We start from the raw sequence: 25,883 nt of genomic DNA, 5'->3' as shown, positions 1-25,883 counted from the left end.
CATAGAAGTGCGCGGGTTTAGGGGAGGAGAAATCGCATCACATATATACCAAAACAATTCTTTTTGAGAATTTTAAATTGGAGAAAAACTTTTATATTAATTAAAAAAATACTGTAAAAATTGCGTGGATTATCTAAAAAAAATTTCTCTTTGTTCTGATTACGATAAAATAATCTAATTTTGATGTCTAATGTATAATGTTGCTGAAATATCAATAACTGAATTTATTGCAAATTTAAAAGGAATACAACATGGCGAAGACTGCAGGTCCTATCCAATTTCCACACAGAAAAAAGTAAGAAACTAAATAAAGTAATATTTTATTTCTGAACTTTAATTTTCTGTATACCAAATCAATCACAAGTTCATATAACACAAATAATAATTAGACAGTCATGAAAATTTTTTAAAAAACTATCATTTATCAAATAAGAATTTCACATTTCGGTGTATGAAATTTTAAGCGTCTGATGAATAAACATTTTGCCATTACCATTTGTTAATTTTCTATGAAAATAAAATTTTAATTTAATTTAAAGTTGAAGACTGAAAGCGAAAACTAACAAGCTTGGGGTGAAGTTCAAATGCATTTATCACTTGGTAGCTCAGAAAATTTGGCTTTGTTTCTTCATACTTCCAAGGAAAATTTCCGAACCTTGAACTCTCAGTTATTCTCAAAATATATATATATCACTCTTCTTACACAGAAATGTATAGCAATAAAAAAACAACTAATATTTTACAGATAATCTAAAATAAAATAACTAAATATGGAATATTTGATCCCCAATCGCAAACTAACGAAATTTGGTAGAATTTTAAAATTTTATAAAATTTCTAAAGAGAGTCGCATCACCAAATATATTTAGAATTGTACATTTTCAATTCAATTTATGTGCTTAAGATTGTTTTAACATCTATTGCTTCTAAAGGATGTAGTTCTAAAAGAGCAAAAGCATTTTCAGTAGTTTCTTTTCTTTTTTTAAATGTGTGCTGTTTTATTTTTAACAATTTTGATGTTTTAGCAACAACATTTCTCAAATTTCGAACTGATTTGGTTAAAGAAAAATACGATTTATTCCATACACTCAGAAAGCTATTATATTTAAATCGACAGTTAAATATACAGTCCTATGGATGAAACGAACAAGAAATAGTTTAAAATCTCCAAAACCAAACTTTCTTTCAGAATTCGCCGCGCTTTAAGAATTATTTTCTTTCGATAATCTTCAGTTAAGAAATTATTCTGACCTACCTTCAACAGGGCGGTAAATTGCAATTCTGGTAGACCTGGGTTCGATTCTAGGTGAACGGGCTGGCTATATGGAAATTTTCATAGTTTTTTTTTTTTTTTTTTTCATGTGTAAAGTAGATACGAGCCAGTTTTTCTTAGAAAATTCTCCACGAAGGCATGCCTCCGCGCTGAAAATAGTTTTCCGTAATCAAATAAACCAAACGAAACCAAGATATTATTCACACACAGTTTCGGCTAGTGATACACCGCAATCTGTCCATTGATGCTAATCATAATGAAATTCTTATGATAAATTTTATGTGTTCACTTAAATGCAAAACACGGTCATTTTTTTTATTTTTATTTATTTTTTTATTTTTTATATTCCTGTTTTTTTCAATCTGAAATAACTTTATTTAAAACTGCCGTCAAACTGAACGTTAAAGTCTAAAATTTAAGGATACTTTGGATTAGACTTAATTTGAAATTAAACCTTTTACAAGTAGAAATACATATAATATGAATTAGATTTTGTTTCAAAATTATATGGCTAGACATATGAAGTTAAGACTTCATAAGGTAAACAGAAAGATATGATTTCTGAGATTTTAGGAAATAGAAATTGCTATTGTCGAGAAAAATTGAAGAAATCTTCTGTATGGCCTCATCAAATGAAGAGACTGACACTGAAAATGAAGCAGAAGTAATTTCTGTTTAATTTGACACCAGTTGTAATTACGTGCCGGTGCGCCAAATGTAATAATTTCCATCTTATATGAGAGCTGTGAGTCTTAAGTGTTTCCTAGTGGCCATGCCAGATCATTCAGCGAAAGTTTGATAATAGTAATTCAAAAGAGGAAAAAAACTTTTTTTTTTGTATTTCCAATGACTAAGCAATAAATTATAAAGAACTAAAATCTTACAAACAGAGGCTACAACCAATAGAACTAAGAACAACTGTTTTTTAAAAAAATATTTACGTCTAATATTTTACGAGATCTTCAGACTCACACAGCCTTAAAAAGTCGGAGAGTGATAAATCCTCTTATTCCCGATAATCCAAGACACAATGCAATTGCGGCTTTCCGTCTGTCTACAGGACATCATTGCCTTGCCGCCCACCTGCACTGCGCAGGCATTTCAAGCGATCTTATTTAGTGATTCTGGAGAAGAAATGGACAGGGACCGCCTGTTTCGATGTGGTACTCTTCGCGGTCTTACAGAAGAGTCGAGGTACTGCGACGCAAGAACACTCCTTAGGCAAAGGGGGGGGGGAAGTAGCCGAATCACTTTGAAATTTGGATAGAGGATGAATTTACATCTGCCAGAAATGAATACCGGCCAGTTAATCCTCAATATAAGTTATTAATCCTGATATCGGATGGCATATAGAAACTATTGAAGTTGAAAGATTGTGGGACAGTGTAAAATGACGAAATAAGCGTCAGTACAGCAGTACCTACCGCCATCCTAGATTTCTATTTAATCGAATTCATGTGACATAATAACACATTAATAAACATTTAATCCGAACATCCGAAAACATTTGCATCGCCGAAAACATCGATCGTGATCACCAAAGGCGATGCAAATTTTTTCGGTAATGTTAAATGAAATCGGCAGCTTCATTCCTCCTGCGTACTCTGAAACTAACGTTTAGATTTTATTTGTAGTCATAAAGTATTATGTTAAAATACTCAGTGAACTGATTTTCGCTCCCTTTTGATAAATTTGCTACACAGATTCTTTTTAAGAGGGAAATTTTTATCAAACTTGCTGAGTTTGTTTTTGATTAAACATCAGGTAGAAGTTGAATTTATCTAGTATTATTAATAATACTATGACACTAATTAAAATTAAATTTTAGCTTACGTTTTGAATTCAATACCTAAACAAATTTTAGTACCTTTTTTTAGTACCTCATATGCTTTTTTATTATGACAAAATGGAAAATTAGTATAATAGATTTTCTGAACAAACAGGAGGTTTGGGGGCTACCACACAGAAAGGAATGGTTAGGGCAAATAATATAGCATTGCATTTGAACTAGAAAAAGTGGGCAGACAAGAATGAAAACCTGGCTATCAAAAGTATATGTTAAAAATACTCTAAATTCAACATTGCTTCTTTGAAAATACAAGATTAAGTTGAAAGCATATAAAACCTCTTATTTTTCAGTTTCTTAATATTGCCTCTCAAATAACACCTTTAATTCGATCTCATAAAAATATAATATGAGGAATTTGGAAAAAGTTTGTTTAGAAATTTTCCGATATTACAAAATTGAGCTACTTTTATGTTATTGGTTTCAACGGAACAATGTATTGAAATTAAAAGCTATTATATATGCTAAGTTATTATCGCCTCGTTATATAAACATACTACAGTATTTCATGCATGTTCACATAAGAAGACATACCTCAGTCAGTTAGAAAATCCTTTCGAATTTACGTTTCGTAAACCATCTACATTTATTGCAGTTGTGAAACTTGTAATTCGATTCAGTTCGCTGAATGCGGCTGATGTAAAATAGCTATCAGCATGTTTATTAATATGTATTGTTTTTACCGCACTAAAGTGATAACAATATGAGATATTTTTCTACAGTAAGATGTTTTCCAGGTTTTCTTGTATTTCTTGTGCCTAATTCTTCAAAGATTCAAGTACCATCATCTTTATTTAATCTTTCATTCAAATCTCTGTGAATTGAAGCCCACAATTTTTAGCTTTCGCTTTTGTCCTTCTATTTGATTTTCATTGCATGAATCGGTGAGCTTGGCGATTTTGTAAATTTTTCAGTTTGCATTTTGAAAGTGTGGAGATTCGCTAAATTTTACCTACTTGCTGAATCCATTTAATTTTTATAATTTTTATAATTGCCTAGTTGTAGCATATTAGCAGATAATTTTTTCTTAATTTTGTATATCTTGATGATTAGTAGTGTTTCTAGATGATTGTAGTTATTCTCTCTATATATACATACGCATTTTTTCCTGAAAAAAATAGAGAGTTCATTAACGGAAGGCTTAGTGTATACACGAATACCACAAACTATTGAAGTTTTGGGTTCGAATCTATCACAGTAAAGTAAACACATAACAAAACGAGTCACGTAATTTTTTAATTTCCCACTGATCTTAATACAATCACATAATTATTTTAGTTTCTATATGCATAATAAAGATATATTTACATATTGTAATCTGTAAAGTCGACAAAATAATAAAGTTCTTCGCCTTTTTATTATCTGGAGCTTTCGCCGTAATAACACCCATGGATTCCATACATAACTTTTCCTTTGCATCTACAACTAAGCTAACTGTTTAACCCTTTATTTGGCATGGTTGCTCAGAAGCACCCTCATTTACAACATTCGTTTTCAGCATTTTCAATTAAAGAGTTAAGTAAAATATCTAATTTCAGGCTTGTATTAGAATTCCATATGTTTTTCTCTAAGATTAATCATTTATAGGCTTTTGACTTACATTTTGGGCATCATTCTTATTTTTATCTGAAAATCTAAATGCTATTTTAAGAATATTAATAGCCCTAATTTCACCAGAAAGACAGTGAAAATTTTAAGTATTGTAAGTGTGTATCATGTGTATTAAATTTATAGAAATATTAGATTGGTTTGAAAAAATGGGAAGTTTTTGAGATATACAAAACTCGGAAAAAAAAAAAAGGACAAAAGGAAGGGGCAAAAGTTTTGAATGCTTAACAAATGTAATATTTGTTATAAAACATTTAGAGTAAATTCTAGTCTATCACTGGCCTAATTTTAAAATAATAATAACGAAAAATTTCCAGCATTATGAGAATTACTAAAATGTGATATTAAATTTCTGAGTGAGCGAATGTTATTAACAAAGTGCCACAAATTTCGAAACTGACAGAATGCCACAAATTTCGATACAAAATTACCTTTTATTTCTATATATGTATATTTATTTTTTAAATTTAATACCAAGAATTGCATTAAAACGAGGTATGCCTCTAGTAAATTAGAATCTTTATTCGAAATTCAGACACGCTGATATTCTAAATTTATTGAGATCGATATCTCATCACATAAATGCGGCCTCTTCAGATGAAGCATGCGTTTTATTATTGAGTTCTGAGTATTAATAAGCGATTGCTTATCAATAACTTGTAAATTAAAATTCAAGAACACTGTAAAAAAAAACCTCGAAGTTTACAGACAAAAGTCTTGTATAGTTACAGAAATGCGAACAATTACGAAGGAAATACCTGTAACGAACACAGAACCAAACGAAACTGTAAACTCTACAGGAGTTTTTCAAGAAGTTTTGCTTGGATTTTGTCCGTAGCGTGTGATCACGTAGCTTAAAACGGCTGAGAGAGAAGAACCAATTAGGAAGAAAGTGGAAAAACAGCGTCTTAGCGGGAGAGTTCAACGATAGTCGCCATGTTAGCCATTATTTTTGCTATGGTCGAGGTAAGTTCGAAATAGTGTTTGACGTGTATTTTACAAATTTTATGTAATGTATTTGTTATGTTCTTTACACTATCTATAATTAAATTCTTTTAATGTTTAGCTTATAATTCTAATGCTCCTAAATAAACCTGTGTTGAATTATTGTTAGAGTTCAAATCACAGAGCTTGTGTTCCATTTAGCAAAATAACAACTTTTATTCGTTACATCTGCAGGTGTCTGCAGTTAAACTGCTCATATTTATAAACAGAAACAAATTTGTTAATATGTTAGTTTAAAAACAAATAAGCTTAATATTAATGTTCTATCTATAGTCTAATAATTTCTCATGTTAAATATTTATGTATCTTTTAAAACATATCGCGTTAGAATATTCATATTTTTCATTTTGTTGACAGATGTAACATTATTATTCCATACATGTTATCATTAATCCCAGCGTGAACTGCTTTAGAATATTTTTCAGAGCATTATTACACTATGTATGTTATTATTAATCTCAACGAAAAAGAAAAAATAAATGTAATATATTTAAAAAATTCGACAAAATAACTTAACATACATTAAAAATGGAATATCATTTCATTAATACATGCGATAAGTTCGCCTTAAAAGATTATATAGTCGGATAGCAATTACATATTTGTAAAAGTATTCAATGTATATTATTTTTTGTGTTAAAGATAGTTTTAATCCAGGACAGTCTTTACCAACTTATAAAGCATCTATTAAGTTACATTATAACCAACATTTACAAAAGGCAATCGAAATGCCGTGACTTTGACATATTTTGAACTATGATGTAACATACTAGGAACATTAAAGAAAAAAAATTCTATTTTTTCCTTTATGCTTGTTGAAAAGTAAAATATTAATAAAATGGTACAACATTCATTCTAGTACTTACAATGTAAATTTACATATAAATTTACTATAAATTTTGGTGCAAAGTTCATTATAAAATGCATTTGCTAATATTTAATAGTTATAGCATTCAATATCAAATCATGGAAATATTAGTAATAATACGTCAGTTGCATATATTAATTTCAATACTCAGCTCAATGCCAAATTTCTTCTATATCTGAGATAACATGTATTTTTTGAAAATAATTATTTTGTGTCATCTTTTCATTTAAAAATCTCTTTCAGATATATTTTAATGTGAATTATTTTCAAAATTATCCTCATTAGAATGAATGTTGTTCTCTTTATTATGTTTGAAACTGCCGTTACGCTAAAAAATATATTCAGAAAACTATTTATTGCTGAATGTTTAAAATAAGTTCTACTGCTCCTTTTTGACAAAGAGTATCCATTTGAATTGCAGTTGGTTTTAATTAATCGTTGGTTGTATTTTTAAGAACTACTTGATAAAATTCAACAAATTAGTTCAATCTATGAGTTCATCTGAAAAACCTAAAATTTTTATTCCAATTCTGTCATGTGTATATATTTCAAGAATGAAAAAGAATTACAAATTCACTATCCAACAATACTGAGTAATATGTTGTTGATATAGCCAAACTTAAAATGACCCATTTTAAAACCAGATTAAATAAATCATTGCGTATTTTCGGTCATCGAATTTCTTTGGCGTTAAAAGTGTCATAGATTTAGTAAATCCAAGGGTCAAGGTAAGCTCAAATATTTTTTTTCATAGTTCATATTTGCTATGTTATAAATTTTGCTGATGCAAAAGTTATGTAACTTATGCAAACATATGCTTAGAGTATTTGAACTAGTGTTGAAAAATCACTGGAATTTAAAATGCAATTGACAGTATGCCTTAAAGCTTGTTTTGGTAAAAGCATATTTATGGGTGCCCCTTGGCAAAATTTGGCGATTTTTGGCAGTACATGGATACCGAGTTTGTGCAACTCTTTGACCATGTTATTTTGGCTTGTGTAGCGACGATTTGTGTGCCAAAAACCGCCGCTACACGAAGACAGATTGCACATACTCGGTATCCATGTACACATCGACCTATTTTCACTTAAAAAAAATCTGTGAATTGTACAAACTTGGCATCGCGCACTCCCTTGACTTTATCCATCTACACATCGACCTATTTTCACTTAAGAAAACATCAGAGAATTGCACAAACTTGCACTCCCTTGATAATACAGGGAGCACCCTTCAATATACTCTAACTGCTGTTTTTCATAAATTAAAACATTTTAGGCATTTAAGATATCTTCCTGTAAGTTACAACTAAATGAATGACTCTTAAGCATAAAAATTTCAAATTTTTATGCTTAAAAGTAGAAGGAGTTATACACTTTTTAAATAACAGTGTCAGAAAAATATACCTTTTAAAATATGTAAACCATTGTTTGAAGTATAGAAAAACCTTCCTTAGCAACTATACCTCTTTAAGTGATTATGTCAAGTATTCTGGTGATACAAACATTGATATTAATTATCACTGAGAATCATGCTTTGTGAAGTAACCACCTCCATTAAATATCAAAATTGTACAAAATTATGGAAAAGTTATAGAGTGGTTTTACTGTATACTTAAAGTATATCATATCACTGTTAGATATTGATGATGTAAAAGATATTATCTAATCATAAATATTTCAAGCATTAAATAGCTTAGTGTAAGTCAATAAGTTTTCAGATTCTGACTTTGTACCCTGTCTTTCACTATGTAATATTTTTCTAGCAACTGTGTTAAGTACCAGTAAATAAGTTTGTCTTAAATACCACTTAATGTAATCAGGTATCATCTGTTCTGTCTGTAAAACTTAATCGTAATAAGTGAACAAATGAATATCTGTAAAACTAAAGATGACACTCTATGTAAAAAATACAAGTATTAAAATGTCTATGAGAGGAACATTTAAAATATTAAATCCATGATCAATTTTTGCGACATCTAAGATAGAAAATACCCAAACTGACTAGTTAATTCAGAGGATGAATGCATGTAACATCATTGCTCATGTGTTTGTTAATTGTGTAAGTATTGAAGTTCATGCATTAATTGTTGATAACTATATTATTGGCCTTATATATATATACTTGCATTTCAAAATTTTGTATATTTTGCCAGTGAGCTAAGTATTAAATGCTGTTACGTATAAGTTCATATTATGTGAAAAAGTAGTTTTTGATCTAACACTTTCTGAGAATTTTTTAATGTTGATCATCAAGCTTAAAGCATATGGCTGAAATTACCAGTATTAACCATAATTTAATTATTCTCCTGTTTCAGCGTTTCTCAAACTTTTTTCGAATAGAGATTATGTGAATTATCATAATTTGTGAATCACCTTGCTGCTGTTCCCTTTGAAAGCAATTTTTTAGCATATATTACTACTAGTACACTTATATTTTAATATATAATTAAAATCCGTTATATTTCATAATTAAGTCCATTGAAGAAAAGTTATATTTCTAATATTTCAAGATTATTAATGAGAAGGATGATTTGTAATTCTTGCATGGCTCTTCTATATTTGGATATATGATGGTAAGACCACAGTCTTAGTGGATATATGATAGTATATTTGGATATATGGTGGTAAGTACCACAGTTATAGTGCTTTAAATTCATCTTTTACTGCTAAGACTGAGTGGGAAGTCTGTAAGTAGGGTAACGGGTAACCAATAATAAATTTCATAAAATGTCTATCTTACGAGAAAAGGTGATAGATGATTGTCATATGTAACTTTTTAAACTCTGAGATTTTTCAACTAAATTTTTTTGTCTCCTTTGCAAACTTCGGAGGACCATGAGGGCAAGCTGTATGATCCACAGATTGAGAAGTGCTACCTTAATACATTTCAATTTCTAGAGAAATTAATCTTAAAAAAAATCTGATCATTATTAAAACTACTTTACAGATTTATTTTATATTACAAATAAATATAGTAAATATCTAATAAACCTCAAATTATTTTCTGCAATATTTCTGAATTATTTAAATTTGTACTGTTTTTGCTTCAAAAATGGATGATACATGCAATTTATGATTTCATGAAAGGACCAAAAGGAATCTTGTTTGCAATTTAATTATTTAATTTAAAAAAAGATTTAAATCATTTGGAATATGTGCAAGTGCATGCAATTATTATGAAGAGATTCTAAATTAAAATGTCACATAACAAATTTAGAATATGTTATGTACTTCTAACGAATGTGATTTTTTCTTTATTTAGGAGCCATGCTTTGAATCCTAAGAAGAAGAGCACTGCACCTTCACAACTAGTTAATTAAAAATAACAATAATATAAATTTTACCTATTTTTTATTTTATTTTCCTTTTGGATAGTTTTCAAATAAAAATAAACCTATTTTTGTTTCTATATTCTGTGTATTGGAATAAAGAGTCGAAATCCATTGCAATATCCAATATTTTCAAAATATGATATTTTTTAAAATAAAATATATGATTATGGAATATTACATTAAAATGAAATGGTTCCTTATGTAACCTGTATGTTACACTAAAAGGCTTCATCGAATACTTGTAAAGTAATGAGCAAATACTAAGTTAATATCTTGTGTGAATGAATATTATCTTACAGAATTTTTTATTCCATAAAAATCTATCTAAAAATATAATTTTGTTGAATGAAGATTTAAACATTTTTCCCGAAGATTTAAAAAGTCGTTTGAAATAATGATAACAAAAACATTAATCTGAACCATTTAATAAATGAATAGAAAATTTTGAGAACAATTAAATCATCCACAGGAATTTTGAAATAATCATCGTACTTTTGACATAGTTAAAGAAAGAAAATCTGAGTCATTTTGATTATAGTGATAAATTAGTTCCATTAATAGTAGGATAGAAAATTAAAATTTTAAGGAGCCATTATGCATTATCAATTTTTCATTAAAAAATTTTTAGTTTATTACTACTATCATATCAAATATTAATGCTGAATTCATTATCTTCAGTTTTTACATTCTTTTCTTAATTTTCTAGGCATAGCAGAGAAAAATATAATTATAGGATCAAGGCATTTCCAAATACATTATATTTTCTTCCTTAAATTTTTAAGATCATTCTATATTCATCATGTATTATAGACACAGTATCGGGGTTCTGTTCAATTTTTCAGTTAGAATTTGGGACGAAGTTGTGAAGTCATACCTACATTAAATGCTTGAATTGATTATTTGAAATATGACAAAGCAAGAGAGGGCCATCTGTCCAAGGAAAGGAATATTTTAAGGAAAACTTCATGTTACACAAACATTTACACAGGCAGCCCATTCTCTAGGATTTAAATCTAGAGCCAAATGCTAGTGTTCAGCTTACTGTCTGGCTGCCTGTAGGCAGTAAATGTTTTAGTAGAAGGAATACTTGAAAAATTAAATTTAGGACTAACTAATTCTTCAATTTTGTATTCAATGAGAAGAATGTAATTTATTAATAAAGTTTAAAATCTGGGAAAATACCTGTACAACTGTCCGATTAATTAATCTATTATTTCAATTAATGGTCAGTAGCAGAAGAGATTAAAAAGCATTTATGCCTAAAAGAATTATATGTTGTAATTAAAATGAATAATGCAATTAAGCATGAAAATAATTTTGGATAACTTGTGATAACTGAATTTAAGTTCATTGTTGAGTTACATAAGTAATTTTTTTTAGAATTTGAAAAAATATTTAGAATTGTTTATTGAAACAATTTCATTAAAATATTTTTTTACTGTAATCATATCCAATTGCAGTCTCTTTAGATTACACTGTTGGGTATAAGGAGAATGATTTGGTTTAGTTTACTTAAGTATGGCAAAGCACACTAGGACTATCTGCCTAAGTGGAGAAATGCCTTTGTGGAGGACTTTCGACGGGAAACTGAGTTATATACATGTTACACATGGAGAAAACCATGAAAATACCCATACAACCAGCCCATTCGCGGGATTTGAACCTGGGACCGAACTACCAGTGTTCAGCGGGGGAATTCTAGAACATTACTAATTTATTGCCAAAAAACCATTAAGTCTAATACACAAGTTTTTTTTCCAGCTATTTCGTGATGCATATGTAACTTTGAGATGTCTTAAAATTCAATAAAGGAAAGTAATGCAGATGTAAGAAAAACATAAAATTTGAGCTTCTTTTTAACATTGGAAATATTTTGAAAGAAAATGTTGTATATCTTTTAGAAAATCTAAGGTATTTTTCCTTAAAAAAAAAAAAACTTAATATTTAAAGTTACATAACTTCCCTTTCCCCACAAATAAATAAATGCAGCATATTTTGTTGCAAGCAGTAACTGTAGACATTTCACATAAAACATATGTTCTACATGTGTAATTATTTATAGTAATATTACAATCAAAATATTTAATATTTAGGAATACATCATTTTTGTATTTTGTATAAGACAAATATGTTCTATATGCATAATTATTTGGAAGAACTTTTAAGTAAATTATCTGCAACTTTTACATATATATCCTTTAAAATTTCACATGAAAATACATGTTCTTACATAATCACTTGCAATAACCTTACAAGCAGAACACTAGTAATCTACAAATATTCCCTTTAGTAATTCACATTCAAAAATTACGATCTACTTACACTATTATTTCCTGTAATCTTTACAGATGTTTACATTGGTAAATCACATATGAAAAACATGTTATAGTTACACAATAATTTCCTGTAACATTACAGATCAAAGATCTGTAACCTTTACAGGCATATGCTTCGGTAATCAACATACAAAAACTTTGTTATGCCTACAGAATAACTTCCTGTAACATTACATGTCAAACATCTGTAACTATTACAGGTATAATCTCTGTAAAGTTACTAAGAAAATTCCTGTTTTGATTACTCAAATAATCCATGGCATCCCAGTTTCCACGACTTTTCTTAGTAACTTTACAGATTTTTTTTTACAGTGAATGGAGGTGATTCAAAACATTTCACATTCTGTGCATTAGATGTCTTGAGATAGTAAACCTTTGCTTCCTGATAATTTAAAAGACACAATTTCATGCACAGCATTATTAGGTAAAATTTTGTTAAAGCTATTTTAACTTTAATCCATTCTGTACTGAAATTGAGTTTTAGTCCAAGTATATGTGTAACATTCCAATGTCGGAAGTATTTCTAGTTCCAAGTATTTCGGATGTGGGACATAAAACTCCATCCAAAACATCTGTATTTACACACCGTGTCGACAAAAGTTCTTATACGGCCTTTACTTTTGCAATCGCTGGTTGTAGCTAAATACTTCCTGTTTTAAAAATGTATTAAATGATATTTTTTGATATTTTTATAAGTAAAAAATCAATTCTGTGAAAATTTCGAAATCTGACTTTTTATAACTGTCTCTTGCTCTCTATAATAATCTTGATAATCGTTTTAAATAACAAAACAAAAAATATTTGATTTGCGCACACTAAAAATAGACCAAGATATTTAATTTCAAAATTTGCGCTTTCAGCTTAGCTTGACGAATCGATAAAAAATAAATTATTATTTTAGCTTAGCTTTACATAAGTTTTGAGGCTTATTCAGCCCCCTCAGCGAGATAATTATGATATTTATAACTGTATAACATTGTTTTAATTTATGATTTTGTTATATATGGTCTACCAAAAAAATTCTCATGCGAGTAATTTATAAGTTTTCAAGAGTTAAAAATTCGTTACTAATATTATTGTGCAGTTTTATTACTTTATAATCATAACAATCGTACAAAAAATGAAACTAGAAATATTTCCTATTTTTACTTGTTAATAATGGAAATGATGTTACAAATTGGCTATGTGCGAATACTGAAGCCTGTCATTCTTTTCTAGAACGCGAACTCCATACAATTATGTGAATAACCCTTTTGAAAAATGAATATAGTTATATAGTTCCATACTTTTTACTAGATTCTAGCAAAGTAATTCTACTCACGTGATCTGTTTATGACCTTTGAACATCACCACAACTTTAAAATTCAGTATTCAATCCCTTTTTTTCCTGTTCTAAACAACAAAACTTTTGTTTTACTTTTTAAAATAAACATAAACTTTTATTAAATATAATGGCAGAGACTGATAATATCCATATTATATATATCTAACGCTAGATTATAAAAAATTAAATTTTGCGATTTGGTACTTACGTATTGTCCCGTCGACTGTGAAAGTTGGCTACCACGGAACTATGAAAATTGGCAGAAATCCCGCCTATCGTTTTTCCCGAATTCTAAAGCTACTGAATCCTCTTCATTTAATTAGCAATCAGTAATCGAGCGACTTCGTTTCTGTGCTTCGTAAAAAGGTGTTCATCGATCTCTACTATTTGATTAGAACTTTCGGTTTTACCGGTACCTCTGTTTAGAACGCTGAATAAAAACTTCCCGAAGGTAATTGTTACAATCTACTACTGTTTTGTCGGCCTTTGTCACGCACCATATGAGTGCATTAATACACATTACTTATGGTAAGATAACATAACATTGAGAATAATCCACTTATTGCAATTCTGCAGAAGACAGGTGGCAAAATTTAATAATTTTTCAAAATGCAAGAGAAAGAATACAGCAGTAACAGTTAATTTATATCCTTGCTCATTAAAGCAAAAGGTAGCTTATCGAGAATCAACTGGGTTACGTCAAACGAAAGCGTAGACATTAAAATTGTGTCATGATCGTAATTGCCGTGGCGCTTATCCATAACTGTCACCAAATCAATCGTACTGACAGTTTCATAGTCCATGGGATAATGCGTAAATACCTGTGATTTTTACAAAATTGATGTTTTAAATTAAAAAAGTACCCAATGAGAATATTATCCTTATTTAAGTCCGTTTCATAATTTAAATGTTTATGATCAACGGCTGAAAAATGTAGCTGTAATTTTGCAGATACGGTGTATAAAGTTTAAAAGCATAGTAAGTTTGTGAAAACTATTTACAAAATTGATAATCTTTTAAAATATAAAATTTCTGAGCAAAATCAAATTGGCACACACACGCACTGGTAGCCTTTCAAGGAAGGCAATTTGATTGAGCAGATCGTGGAAAAGAAACTGTACGAATTTCGATCACTGGAATACTTGAGGTACAACACTTCAGCGTACAGAATTGCAGTCGAATTCTTTATCCCAACCTGAATAGTCTGGCAACGTGTCTTCTATCATAATTGGGTAAACGTCGAAATTAGAAGTATCTGTGGAGTCTTTTACCTGAAAAACAGAAGAAAATATCATTGCTATCTCAAATGAATTGGTTTCAGAATAGAAATATTAATACTGTTGTTAAACAACTGTTTAACGAACACTCTAGTTTAGAATTCCTCTATTTAGCGATTTTTATTTTGCAGGATTCTGTGCGAGACGGGTGTTTCCTTGCATAAAAAAGGTAAAATAGCGTTGTCCACTCTCTATTTAGCGAATATTTTGAATGGATGATTTTTCCAGATTTTTCGTTCTACATTAAAATCATTTATTCATTTGCTGTGATACGTACGTGTGTGCAGCTGTGGTCCTAAAGAAAAGCACGTGGCTCGTTATCTGTTGCTGTATTCCATTCTGTATAAGAGATGAAGTGGAGGTAGGGAGATTTTCGAATGAGGAAGCATTTACCCATCTTATTTTTAAAAATTTCCCAACCAATCGTATCTCACAAACTAGTCAAAGGTTAAGCAACAACTGCACGTTATTTTTATTTCTGCTTTTCATGGTTTTATACTGCTGAACCTTTTTAAAGTTAGCTATGTATTGAATGCTAAAAATGTTGAAACGAAAGTGTCTAAAAATTCTGATTCTACACGAAGTGAACAAAGGCGTAAAGAAGAAAGACATTGTCACAAAAGTTGGCATTTTTCAAAATACGAGCAATTTATCGACAATTCCAAAATTTGGGACAAAATTTCTCAAATTCAAACGATGCAAGTACCAAACATAAGAAAACGCGTGTTTATGCAGACATTGATAAAGCAATACTGAAATGGCTGCATACAAGGAGAGAAAAATATGTATCGGTATGAGGGCTATTGATAATGGGAAAAGCTACGGAGTTTGACAGAGTTGTAGGATAAAATGAATTCTATGTGAGAAATCATCTTAATCGTGTTTTATCATAACATCCATTTCGCGATGCTTTTCACGGCGTGGTGTGGTGTTAATGCGTCAACGGTGTGGTGTTGAACTCTAATGATGGAACACCGCATGAGAATTTTATTGAACGCCCTAAGTAAAAGGCTACATACAATCAACAACAAAAAATCTTTTCCCTTTTTTTTCAAAAAATTTTTAATATCCCTACATTTTACGTGCGAGAGCAATACGTGGCTCTCGAGCCTGCGCTTGAAACAATGCCAACATATTAATATTATTTTTAAAACAATTAATTATATTTAACAAGTATTGAGAACGTATTCAAAAGTTAAATAATAATAATATTCATCTTATGCTCTCGAGCTCATCCTTGTCCATTATTAATTTTCAGTTTCTTCTTCCTTTATGCGACCTTATCACAACTCCTCCACTCATAATAATCCCTTTTCATACCCCCTTTCATAGTCTAGGGAAAAAAAAAAAAGGATTTTTCCTAGACTATGGAAGGAAAAATTCTAAATACTTTTCACTGCTTTCAAAACACAAGTGGTAACCATTTAAGTGATTGTGGCGACACACTGCCTTTCTGTGGCAACCCTAAAGAATTCGTCTGTCACGAGGATCACGTGCCCAGATGATGCATCATTACGTCTACGTCTGCTTTTCTGTTTGATAGTTAGTTGCACTTAAGATTTTGTAGAATTAGAAATGTCGTGAAAATAAATGTTGGTGTTTTTAAAAAGTGTCGACTCAGATTTTCGAACCTATGATTCACTTGTTAAGCAACAAAATTGGCGAGCCAGCCAGGATTGAATGTCACAGGGTGACATTATCGATTTCGACACTTGATAATTTACGAAAATAAGAGAAGTTCCTAGGGGTACTTTTCCGTTTCGCCGGCGCAAATCTCGCCAAGCAGACTTTATTGGCGACAACATACAGTATACACATAAAAAATATTAAAAAAATATTAGTTCTAAGAATTCTTTTAAAAAAAGAAGGCATAAACATTTTAATATCGCTTAAAATTTTATAAAAAGCCAATAAATAAAGACAATAAATTTGTAAAAAGACATTAATTTAAGAATTTACTATGTTTTCATGGTTCAACATCCTGATTCGCCGGTTCATATCACGTTACCCCAAGCGATCATCTCACGTAAACTACTCTACAAAAATCTAATGCTCTCAGTAATTATCTACATTCATTTCAAGTTAAATCTTAATTTGGAACACAAGTTTAAATGCAAGAAATATTTCAATTCGTACGAATAGCTTACTCAGAAATTATGTAAAACTGCAGTGCTTTACTTCGCTAATGCATTCTCATTAGAATGGATGAATTTAACCCTTGACTTTACCTTTTCTATATTTTCGGCTTCGGATAAGCGCTGTGATTGCATCCCAATTGACTTAATTACCGAAAATGGCCTTAGACATAAACTGAACTATCTGATAAAAATTCTATGTATTCTATATGCCAGTATTGTAAGAAACAACCAATCTGATAAGAAAAAGCTGCGACTTGTTTTGAAAATGATGCGTAAAAGGTTACCAGCGAGAATATTCCGTTTGGCATCAGTTGTACCATTATTGGCAACTTTATCGCTTGCGCCGGCAAAACGGAAAAGTACCGTTCCTAGGTGCAAACATGGATGATTTAGAAACACTAAAACAGAAGCGGAAAGCAATTAGGAGTGTATTTACGAAAACAGCTAATAAGTTAGATGAATTGATACGAGCAGATTCTCCGGATTTGGACGATTTAGAAATTTATTTAGATGAAATTTCAGAGAAGTATAAAACTTTACGAAATACGGATGACTTTTTTTTGTAAAATCCTAGTATACGGTGCAGCCTTGGCGCGACTTTGAAAATTATCGCCAACACCAAAAATGATCCAAAGAACGTCTATATACTATATACTATGTGTGTATACATAGTATATACTATGTTTAACTATATATTTTCTTTGAATGACCCGTTAACTACTCATCGTATATGTCCCGTTTTTACTGCTCATCATAAAGTCGCCAAAAGTAGCATAATCCAGTGTGCACCGGATACTAGGATTAAACCCTCTTTTTTGGAACTTCTACAAAAAAAAAAAAAAAAGGCTGTGTTGAAGAAGAATACGAAAGAGAATTTAATGCAGCTCAAGAATATTACGATAAATTATCTACGTTGAAAGTAAAAGCCAACAGGAAAAAGGATAAGTGTTCACAGCCTTCTACTGGGTCAACGAATAGCGGTTCTTCATCAGGAATAGTTACAACCGCAAAACAGAAATTGCCAGAGATCGAACTGGTGAAGTTCGATGGAGACTCCCGAAAGTGGTTGACGTTTTGGACAAGGTTTAGTAAAATACATGAAGATACTCGCATCGACAAGAGAGGCAAGTTTCATTATCTACTACAATCTACGAAACCTGAGACTGCGCCTAGAGCAATAGTGGAGAGTTTTTCTGCTACGGAAGAAAATTACGAAAAAGCCGTGGAGTATCTCAAAGAACGATTTGGAAACGAAAATGTTTTAATTCAAATTTATGTTAGAGAGCTATTAAAACTGATAATTAATGACAAACAAAAGATAGACTTATTAACTCTTTATGACAAGTTGCGAACTCAACTACGCGCATTGGAAACACTCGGTTTAACTAAAGATAAATTTGCAGTTGTTTAATTTCCTTTAGTGGAATCAGCACTTCCTGCTGATTTAATACAAATTTGGGAAAGACAACGAGGTATGTCTCCTGAAACAACAGGTAAGAGTGATTTAGAGTCATTAATTGATTTTCTAAAAAGGGAAGTAGAAACTGAATTTAGAGTTAAACTTACACGTGATGTTTTGAGTTCTGATAAAGTAAGTAATAAGAAAAATAAGTTTTTTGACACAAAACCTGTTGTTCCAACTGCATGTGAACTAATTAATGAAAATAGTAGTAAGTGTAATGATAATTTTCAAAAGTATAAAAAGTCTGATACTTGTATTTTTTGTGAAAAATCCCATTTGTCTGAAAGTTGTAAAGATGCATTTTTAATGAGTTTAGAATGTAAGAAAGATATTATTAAGAAAAAGAATGTTTGTTTTGTGTGCCTTAAGAAAAACCATAGAGCAAATCAGTGCACAGCTAAACATAGGTGTACCTTATGTAAAAATCGACATTTTGTGATTATGTGCCCTGATTTGCCTTCTAACAAAACAAAAAGTGTCACAAAGTTAGGGAATGAAGAAAACAAAACAGGCATTCTTAATAACTATGTTAAGGTATCAGATGTGTATCTTCAAACTTTAATTGTAAAAATTCAGAATGGTTCTAAAGAAATGTTTGTACGAGCAATTTATGATAGTGGTTCTATGAAATCATATTTATGTAATGATGTTGCTCAAAGGTTAAATTGTAAGTGTATTGGTGAATCAAAAATTAAGCAATTTCTTTTTGGTGGAGTTGAGACTTCAGAAAATGTATATAAAAACCATGTTATTGAAGTAAGCAATATATATAGTAAATATAAGTGTAAATTAGAGGTACTTGGTCAAAACAAAATTTGTTCTGAAATTAAGCAACCCCCATCTGGTTCGTGGTTACGCGAACTTAAGTCACATGGTATCAAATTAAGTGATTTAGAAAATGGTACATATAAGGTAGATAAAAAGATAAAATTACTAATTGGTGCGGATTTTGCTGGTAAGTTGCTAACTGGAAAAATTGTTCCCCTTACGTGCGGCGTCAGCGCGGTGCATACGCAATTAGGCTGGACTGTTATGGGTAAATTTACTGGCACTGAGCCAACTACGATAAATACTGCATCCCTCCTAATTTCTTCTCTGTTAGTGAAGGGTCAATGTATAAGTGATCTCTGGAAGTTAGATGTTTTGGGTATTGGTGAACCTTCCGTAAGTAAAACCAAAACTCAGTTACAGGAGGATACGCAAAAATATTTTGAAGAGACTCTTACGGTAAATTCAGAGGGAAGGCACGAAGTAGCATTACCTTGGGTGTTGGATAGCTCGCTTTTACCCGAAAACAAAGTGATAGCAGAAAAATGTAAGTACTAAAAGGAAATTAATGACTACGGGAAATTTTGACGCTTACGGAGACATTTTTCAGAACTGGTTAGCACTCAGGATAATTGAAAAAGTACCGGATAAAAATAAATATGAGGGTGTACATTATTTACCTCATAGAGCAGTTGTTAAAGAAAATAGTAGCACGAGTATAAGACCGGTGTTTAATGCAAGTTCTCATTCGCCTGGTTACCCATCATTGAACGATTGTTTTATCTACTGGACCAAATTTAATAGAAATTATACCTTCGATTCTTAATCGGTTTCGCAAGAATTACGTTGGTGTCACTTCAGATATAGAAAAAGCGTTCTTGCAAATATCTATAAGGGAAAAAGATCGAGACTTTTTGAGATTTATGTGGTTCAGTAGGGATAATCAAGAACAAGTTGAACTGTATCGGCATGGAAGGGTAGTTTTTGGTATTACGTGTAGTCCGTATTTATTGGCCGCTACAATACAATATCATTTGAGTGTAGTTCCCGAGAGCTTAAGTCATACAGCGGAGATTTTGAAAACATCCTTTTACGTAGATAACTGTGTGGCTAGTATGGATTCAGAAATAGAAATGAGAAAGTTTGTAAATGAATCACAAATAATTATGGCTTCGGGTCATTTTAATTTAAGATTCTGGAAATCCAATATAAGAAGTGTTGTGCCAGAGGAAGATTCCTCCACGGAAGGAGATGTGTCTGTTTTGGGTCTTGTATGGCATACAGTTACAGATACCTTATCTTGCAAAATAAGTCAAGATATAAAATTGGATGACCCAGTTACTAAAAGACTAGTTTTAGCAGTAGCTCATCAGGTGTTTGACGTTATAGGGTATACGGCTCCTGTAATGTTGATTCCAAAACTAATTTTACAGGAAACTTGGAATTTAAGGCTTAAATGGGACGATGTTCTTTCCGATGAATTAACCAAAAAGTTTAAGTTTTGGCTCAAAAAGTTGTACTTGCTATCCAGTATCCAAATACCTAGATGGGTAGGTCTCAAATCTATTAATGAAGCTGTGAGTATACATCTCTTTTGTGACAGTAGTAAAAGTGCGTATGGCGTATGCGTCTTTTTAAGAGTACAGACTGGCAAAAAGGTGAAGGTTAGTTTGATACACGCAAGATCGAGAGTAGCTCCTTTAAAACCTATTACGATTCCTCGATTAGAACTTCTTGCTTGTAATATTGGTTCTAGGTTATTGTCTTCAGTTGTTAATGATATTGGCCTACATGAAGTTCGTATTCATTGTTGGACTGACTCCTCGACGGCTTTAAGTTGGATACGGCGAAATCAACGTTGGGGAGCATTCGTTTTTAATCGTGTACAGGAAATCAGGTCGTTGACCTCCCCCACTGTATGGCGACATGTCCCTGGTAGTCTCAATCCCGCTGACCTACTTTCTAGAGGTTGTTATGCAGATCAATTAATAGAACGAAAATGGTGGGAGGGACCTGATTGGTTACGGGAAGATGAGGCAAATTGGCCTAAATCTAATGATGAACCAGATGAGGATTTGGTTAATTCAGAAATACGTAAGACAGTTATTGTTACGTTGGCAAAGATTGATAATTGTATTGGATGATACTATAAGTATTTCTCATCATTTAAGAAAATTGTAAGAATGTTATCATGGATATTCAGATTTTATAATAATGTACGTAAGAATAATAATAACAACCTTCTAAGGATTTGACTGTATCTGAAATAGAAAGGGGAGAAATAGCTTTAATGTTATTAATACAAAAAGAGTCGTTTAATGGTGAAACAGATGATAAGCTAAGACGACTCAGACCATTTGTCGATAGTCAGGGTCTAATAAGAGCTAAGTCTAAAGTTGCTTATCGTAACGATTCTAGCAGCTTTAAGTTCCCCATCATATTACCTTCTGAGCATCCAGTAGTCAAATTATTGATATTAAGTGCACACAAAGATTTGTTGCATGCAGGTACTACATTATTGATGTCGCATTTAAGAGAAAGATACTGGATCTTAAAATCACGTAAAACTATAAGAAACTGTATAAGAAAATGTGTAACATGTCAGAGATTTAAGGCTAAAAGAGGTGAGACAGTCCCAGGCGTTTTACCAAATGATAGGGTTCGTGATTCAGCCATTTTTGAAATCGGAGGGTGTGATCTTGCAGGACCCTTGCATTTAAAGGATGGACGAAAATCGTATATTGTGCTCTTCACCTGTGCGGTTTATCGTGCTATCCATATGGAACTGGTTACCTCATTAACAACTGAATCATTTTTTCAAGCTTTAAGACGTTTTATCGCACGTCGTGGACGCCCTACCACCATATATTCCGATATTGGGAAAAATTTTGTGGGTGCAGAGAGAGTTCTGCAAACCATCGACTGGGACATCCTCTGCTCTAAGGCTGCTGAAAAGAGAATACAATGGAAATTTAATCCTCCATCCGCCGCTTGGTGGGGTGGATGGTGGGAGCGTTTAATACAAATTGTAAAACAAATATTAAGAAAAATTTTAGGTCGTGCTTCTCTTGGTTATGAAGAGTTACTCACTGTCTTGTGTGATTGTGAAAGAATTGTCAACTCAAGACCACTTACGTACGTGTCTGACGATATTGAAGATCCCTTGCCTTTAACTCCAGAAAAATTTCTGCATGAAACTCCACAGTCGGGTGTACCTGATATTGACAATGTAGACAAAGAAAAATTGAGTAGAAGAGCGAAGTATCTCCAGAGAATGAGAGAATTGTTAAGAGTGAGATTTCGCTCTGAGTATCTAGGGCAGTTAAGATAGCAGTCTACCAGAAATTACAAAAATAAACCTCTCTCTGTACGAGAAATTGTCTTGCTGGAGGATCAAAATAAAAACCGTGCATATTGGAATTTAGCACGCGTTATTCGAGTGATCCCTGGTCGAGATGGCAACATAAGAGTTGCTCTTGTAAAAAGTAATAATTCAGAGTTCTTGAGACCAATACAGAGATTGTTTAGATTGGAACTGGATAATATAATAGATAATACTCAAATTGAGCAAGTTCCTTTCACCACCAGTAGTGGTAGAGTTGTAAAATCACGAATAATGTAATTTATGTCTTTGAGTTATTATGATTAATTTTTGTGCTATTATTGTTGTATTATTCCTCAGTATTAATTTTGTTTTCAAGTAATATGATTTAAGTATTAAGTAATTTTCTTTGTTATATAACCATCATTTATATTGATGTAAGTTTTATGTTTTGAGTGTATAGCCATCCACTCAAAAGGTGGGAGAATTGTGGTGACACACTGCCTTTCTGTGGCAACCCTAAAGAATTCGTCTGTCACGAGGATCACGTGCCCAGATGATGCATCATTACGTCTACGTCTGCTTTTCTGTTTGATAGTTAGTTGCACTTAAGATTTTGTAGAATTAGAAATGTCGGGAAAATAAATGTTGGTGTTTTTAAAAAGTGTCGACTCAGATTTTCGAACCTATGATTTACTTGTTAAGCAACAGTGATAATAGAGAAGCCAATTACATTACCCTGCACTTATTTCTAGATAACATAAACGCAAAAATACAACAAAAAGATTTAAACTACTCCTAATGTCTATCTCATGCAAAGTATATTTCTCAAATTTTAAATGCTAATACTTAAGATAAAACATTGAATTCTAACAATTTTTGAAAATGAAACACACAACGCAAACAATTTTGAATCTACACAAATATAATCCCAAAACGCTAGTTACTTTACCTGGCCATTTTGTGTGGTTTAGACGGGGATAAAACAAGCACGAGATCTCCGACCTTAAAACATCTCGTAACAGCGTTGCGATCATACCAGAGTTTCTTTTTACTCTGACACTGTTTCATCCTCTCTACAGCCAGCTCCTGCCATTTCTTTTATCTGTTTATTACGTCTAGAACATACTCGACCACAGTGGGGTCTGAACTTTCTTCGTCTAGCCAGTTTTCATACACGATCGTTCGAGGCGTTCTCAAATTTTTTTCATGTACTAACTCGCAAGGACTAAAACCTGTGCTCTCATGGCTAACTGTTCTGAGGGCGAACAAAGTACATGGCAAACATTCTTCCCAGTCCTTCCCGATTTCCAAGCACAAAGCCTTCAATACCCTTTTCAAGGTGGAATGCAACCTTTCAACAGAATTGCTTTGAGGTCGACACAGAGAAGAATGGCACACCTTAATTCCGAACTTGCTAAAAACTCAGATGTAAGTTCACTGGTGAACGATCTACCCAAATCACACTGAATTTCCTTAGGGTAACCTGATCTAGAAAAGATTTACTATATCAAGGCTTGAATCACACTTTAGAGGTTAAATTCTGTACAGGAATGGCATCTGTATAATTAAGCAACACAAATAGACGTAATTAAGTATTTATTTTCACGTGAACTAGGGATCAGAGGTCCTACTGCATCAATATTTAACCTACTATGCACTTCTGATATAACGGGCACAATCTTTATTGGGGCTTTTATCCCTATTGTGATCTACATGCTGACAAATATCGCACGTCCTCACAAATTCTGTAACAATTTCAGTTCCTGGTAACAATTAGGACAGAAATAGTGTGTCAAAACTCTATCCTTGGTTTTTGTTACTCCTAAATGACCAGAGATTTCCTCGTGGCATAACTGCAAGATCCCTTTCCTAAAAACTAGAGACACACACTGCTAAAGCTTATCTTCCCCTTTTTTAGAGCCTGCCACTCTGAATAGTCTTTCCTTGACAGTTTATAAACTCTTTTTCATTTTCACTTTCCCCTTTCTTCCACAGGGCCGCTAAACTAGCGCAAGCTTTTTGTTCTCCCGAGAATTCTGCTGGCCAAACATTCGCAAGGATAGACTTTTCTTCTAAACTGATGTCTGGAATTTTAATGGTCTCCTCCGTATTACTGGTTAGCTTCCTTTCTTCCGAATGCTCATTATTCACAACACTTTCACTTTCTATCTCTTTCTCTTCTTCCGATTTGGAATCTAAGTCTTCCTCACTCGATCTCTTTAAACTCCTGCGCGCATGCGCCTGACTACGAGTCTCCCCAACATTCAACAGAACCGGTCGTTACCTAATTTCCTCCGTCAGCTGTGCAGTTTTATTTCCTAACAAAGAGTACTCTTTATCTAACTCTACTGGAGTAACCCGCTGCCTTTGTGGTGACCACATCAAAATCACCTTCAATGGTGACTTTTGCCATAGGTAAACATTTACATTCTGTGTCCAAAGGCTGTTTCACCCATACAGTTTCCCCTAATAAGTCACTAGTATTAATCCAAGTACTATTACACAGATCTATTCCAGCTCCAGTATCTCTCAGTTATTCTCTCTCTATCCCATTAATTACTGCTTTCTTGAAATACGACTCAAAACATTTTCCTAAACTCTCCGTTCCTCGATTATTCACCAGATTAGCCTTATTCTTTTCCAGCGATGGACAGTTAGGTCGGATATGTCCCCTTTCCACATTGGTAACACCTTACTTTCTGCTGTTTCTCGAAACCTACTTCATTGAAAACTTGCTTTTTTAGGAGCATCAAGAAAGTTCAGTAGGAGGAGCTGCGTGACGTCAGTAAATGGGTGGGACTAAGCTCATGACGTCACAATGTAGTCTCGCATTTACACTACGTGTACTTTCTATTTTCTCTTAAAAATAAAAATAATAAATTGTTTATTATTGTAAATTAATATCAAATTCTTTACTTTTAATTTACATTTATAACATTTAAGCTTAGGCGTTACTGATAATAAGTATAATTGTTTATATTTAAAATTACCATGATACAGTGAGCGAATTCTACCAATTATTAAGATTTATAATTATTCTAATAGTTGTAGAACTTCAATATTTTCAAAGATTTTTATTAAATTATTATTATTTTTTTTATTAATTTTTTTTATTTATACAAATAAACTATTTTTTTTTAATTTAAATTCATATTGTGGAACATTTCAATTTTATCATTTTTACAAATTACCTTCTTGCTACGTAACGACATAATTCCTTACATACCAATAGTTAGACAATTTTCATTATTTCTAAAAATTTTAAACTTTACATTAATAAAAAAAGAAGAATATTTTTTATTGCATATGAACATCATTACAC

At 31.7% G+C, this 25,883-nt stretch overlaps 1 protein-coding gene across 4 annotated transcripts in view; it reads right to left on the bottom strand.

Moving 5' to 3' along the window:
- Positions 1-304: 304 nt before the first annotated feature.
- LOC118201394 (cGMP-dependent protein kinase, isozyme 1-like) overlaps positions 305-25,883 on the bottom strand; it is a 259,174-nt gene continuing 233,595 nt past the window's right edge. For all 4 annotated transcript variants that reach the window (XM_085821964.1, XM_085821965.1, XM_085821966.1 and 1 more), the window contains one exon: positions 305-14,862. In XM_085821964.1, the coding sequence (XP_085678090.1) occupies positions 14,749-14,862 (114 nt within the window). In that variant the 3' untranslated portion in view covers positions 305-14,748. The remainder of the gene's footprint in view (positions 14,863-25,883) is intronic.

Source organism: Stegodyphus dumicola, chromosome 8, assembly GCF_044657685.1.
Source record: "Stegodyphus dumicola isolate Sdum_Otavi_A_Nest chromosome 8, ASM4465768v1".
NCBI lineage: Eukaryota > Metazoa > Arthropoda > Arachnida > Araneae > Eresidae > Stegodyphus > Stegodyphus dumicola.
Note: the sequence above shows the minus strand (reverse complement) of the source record. Positions and strands in the feature narration are given on the sequence as shown.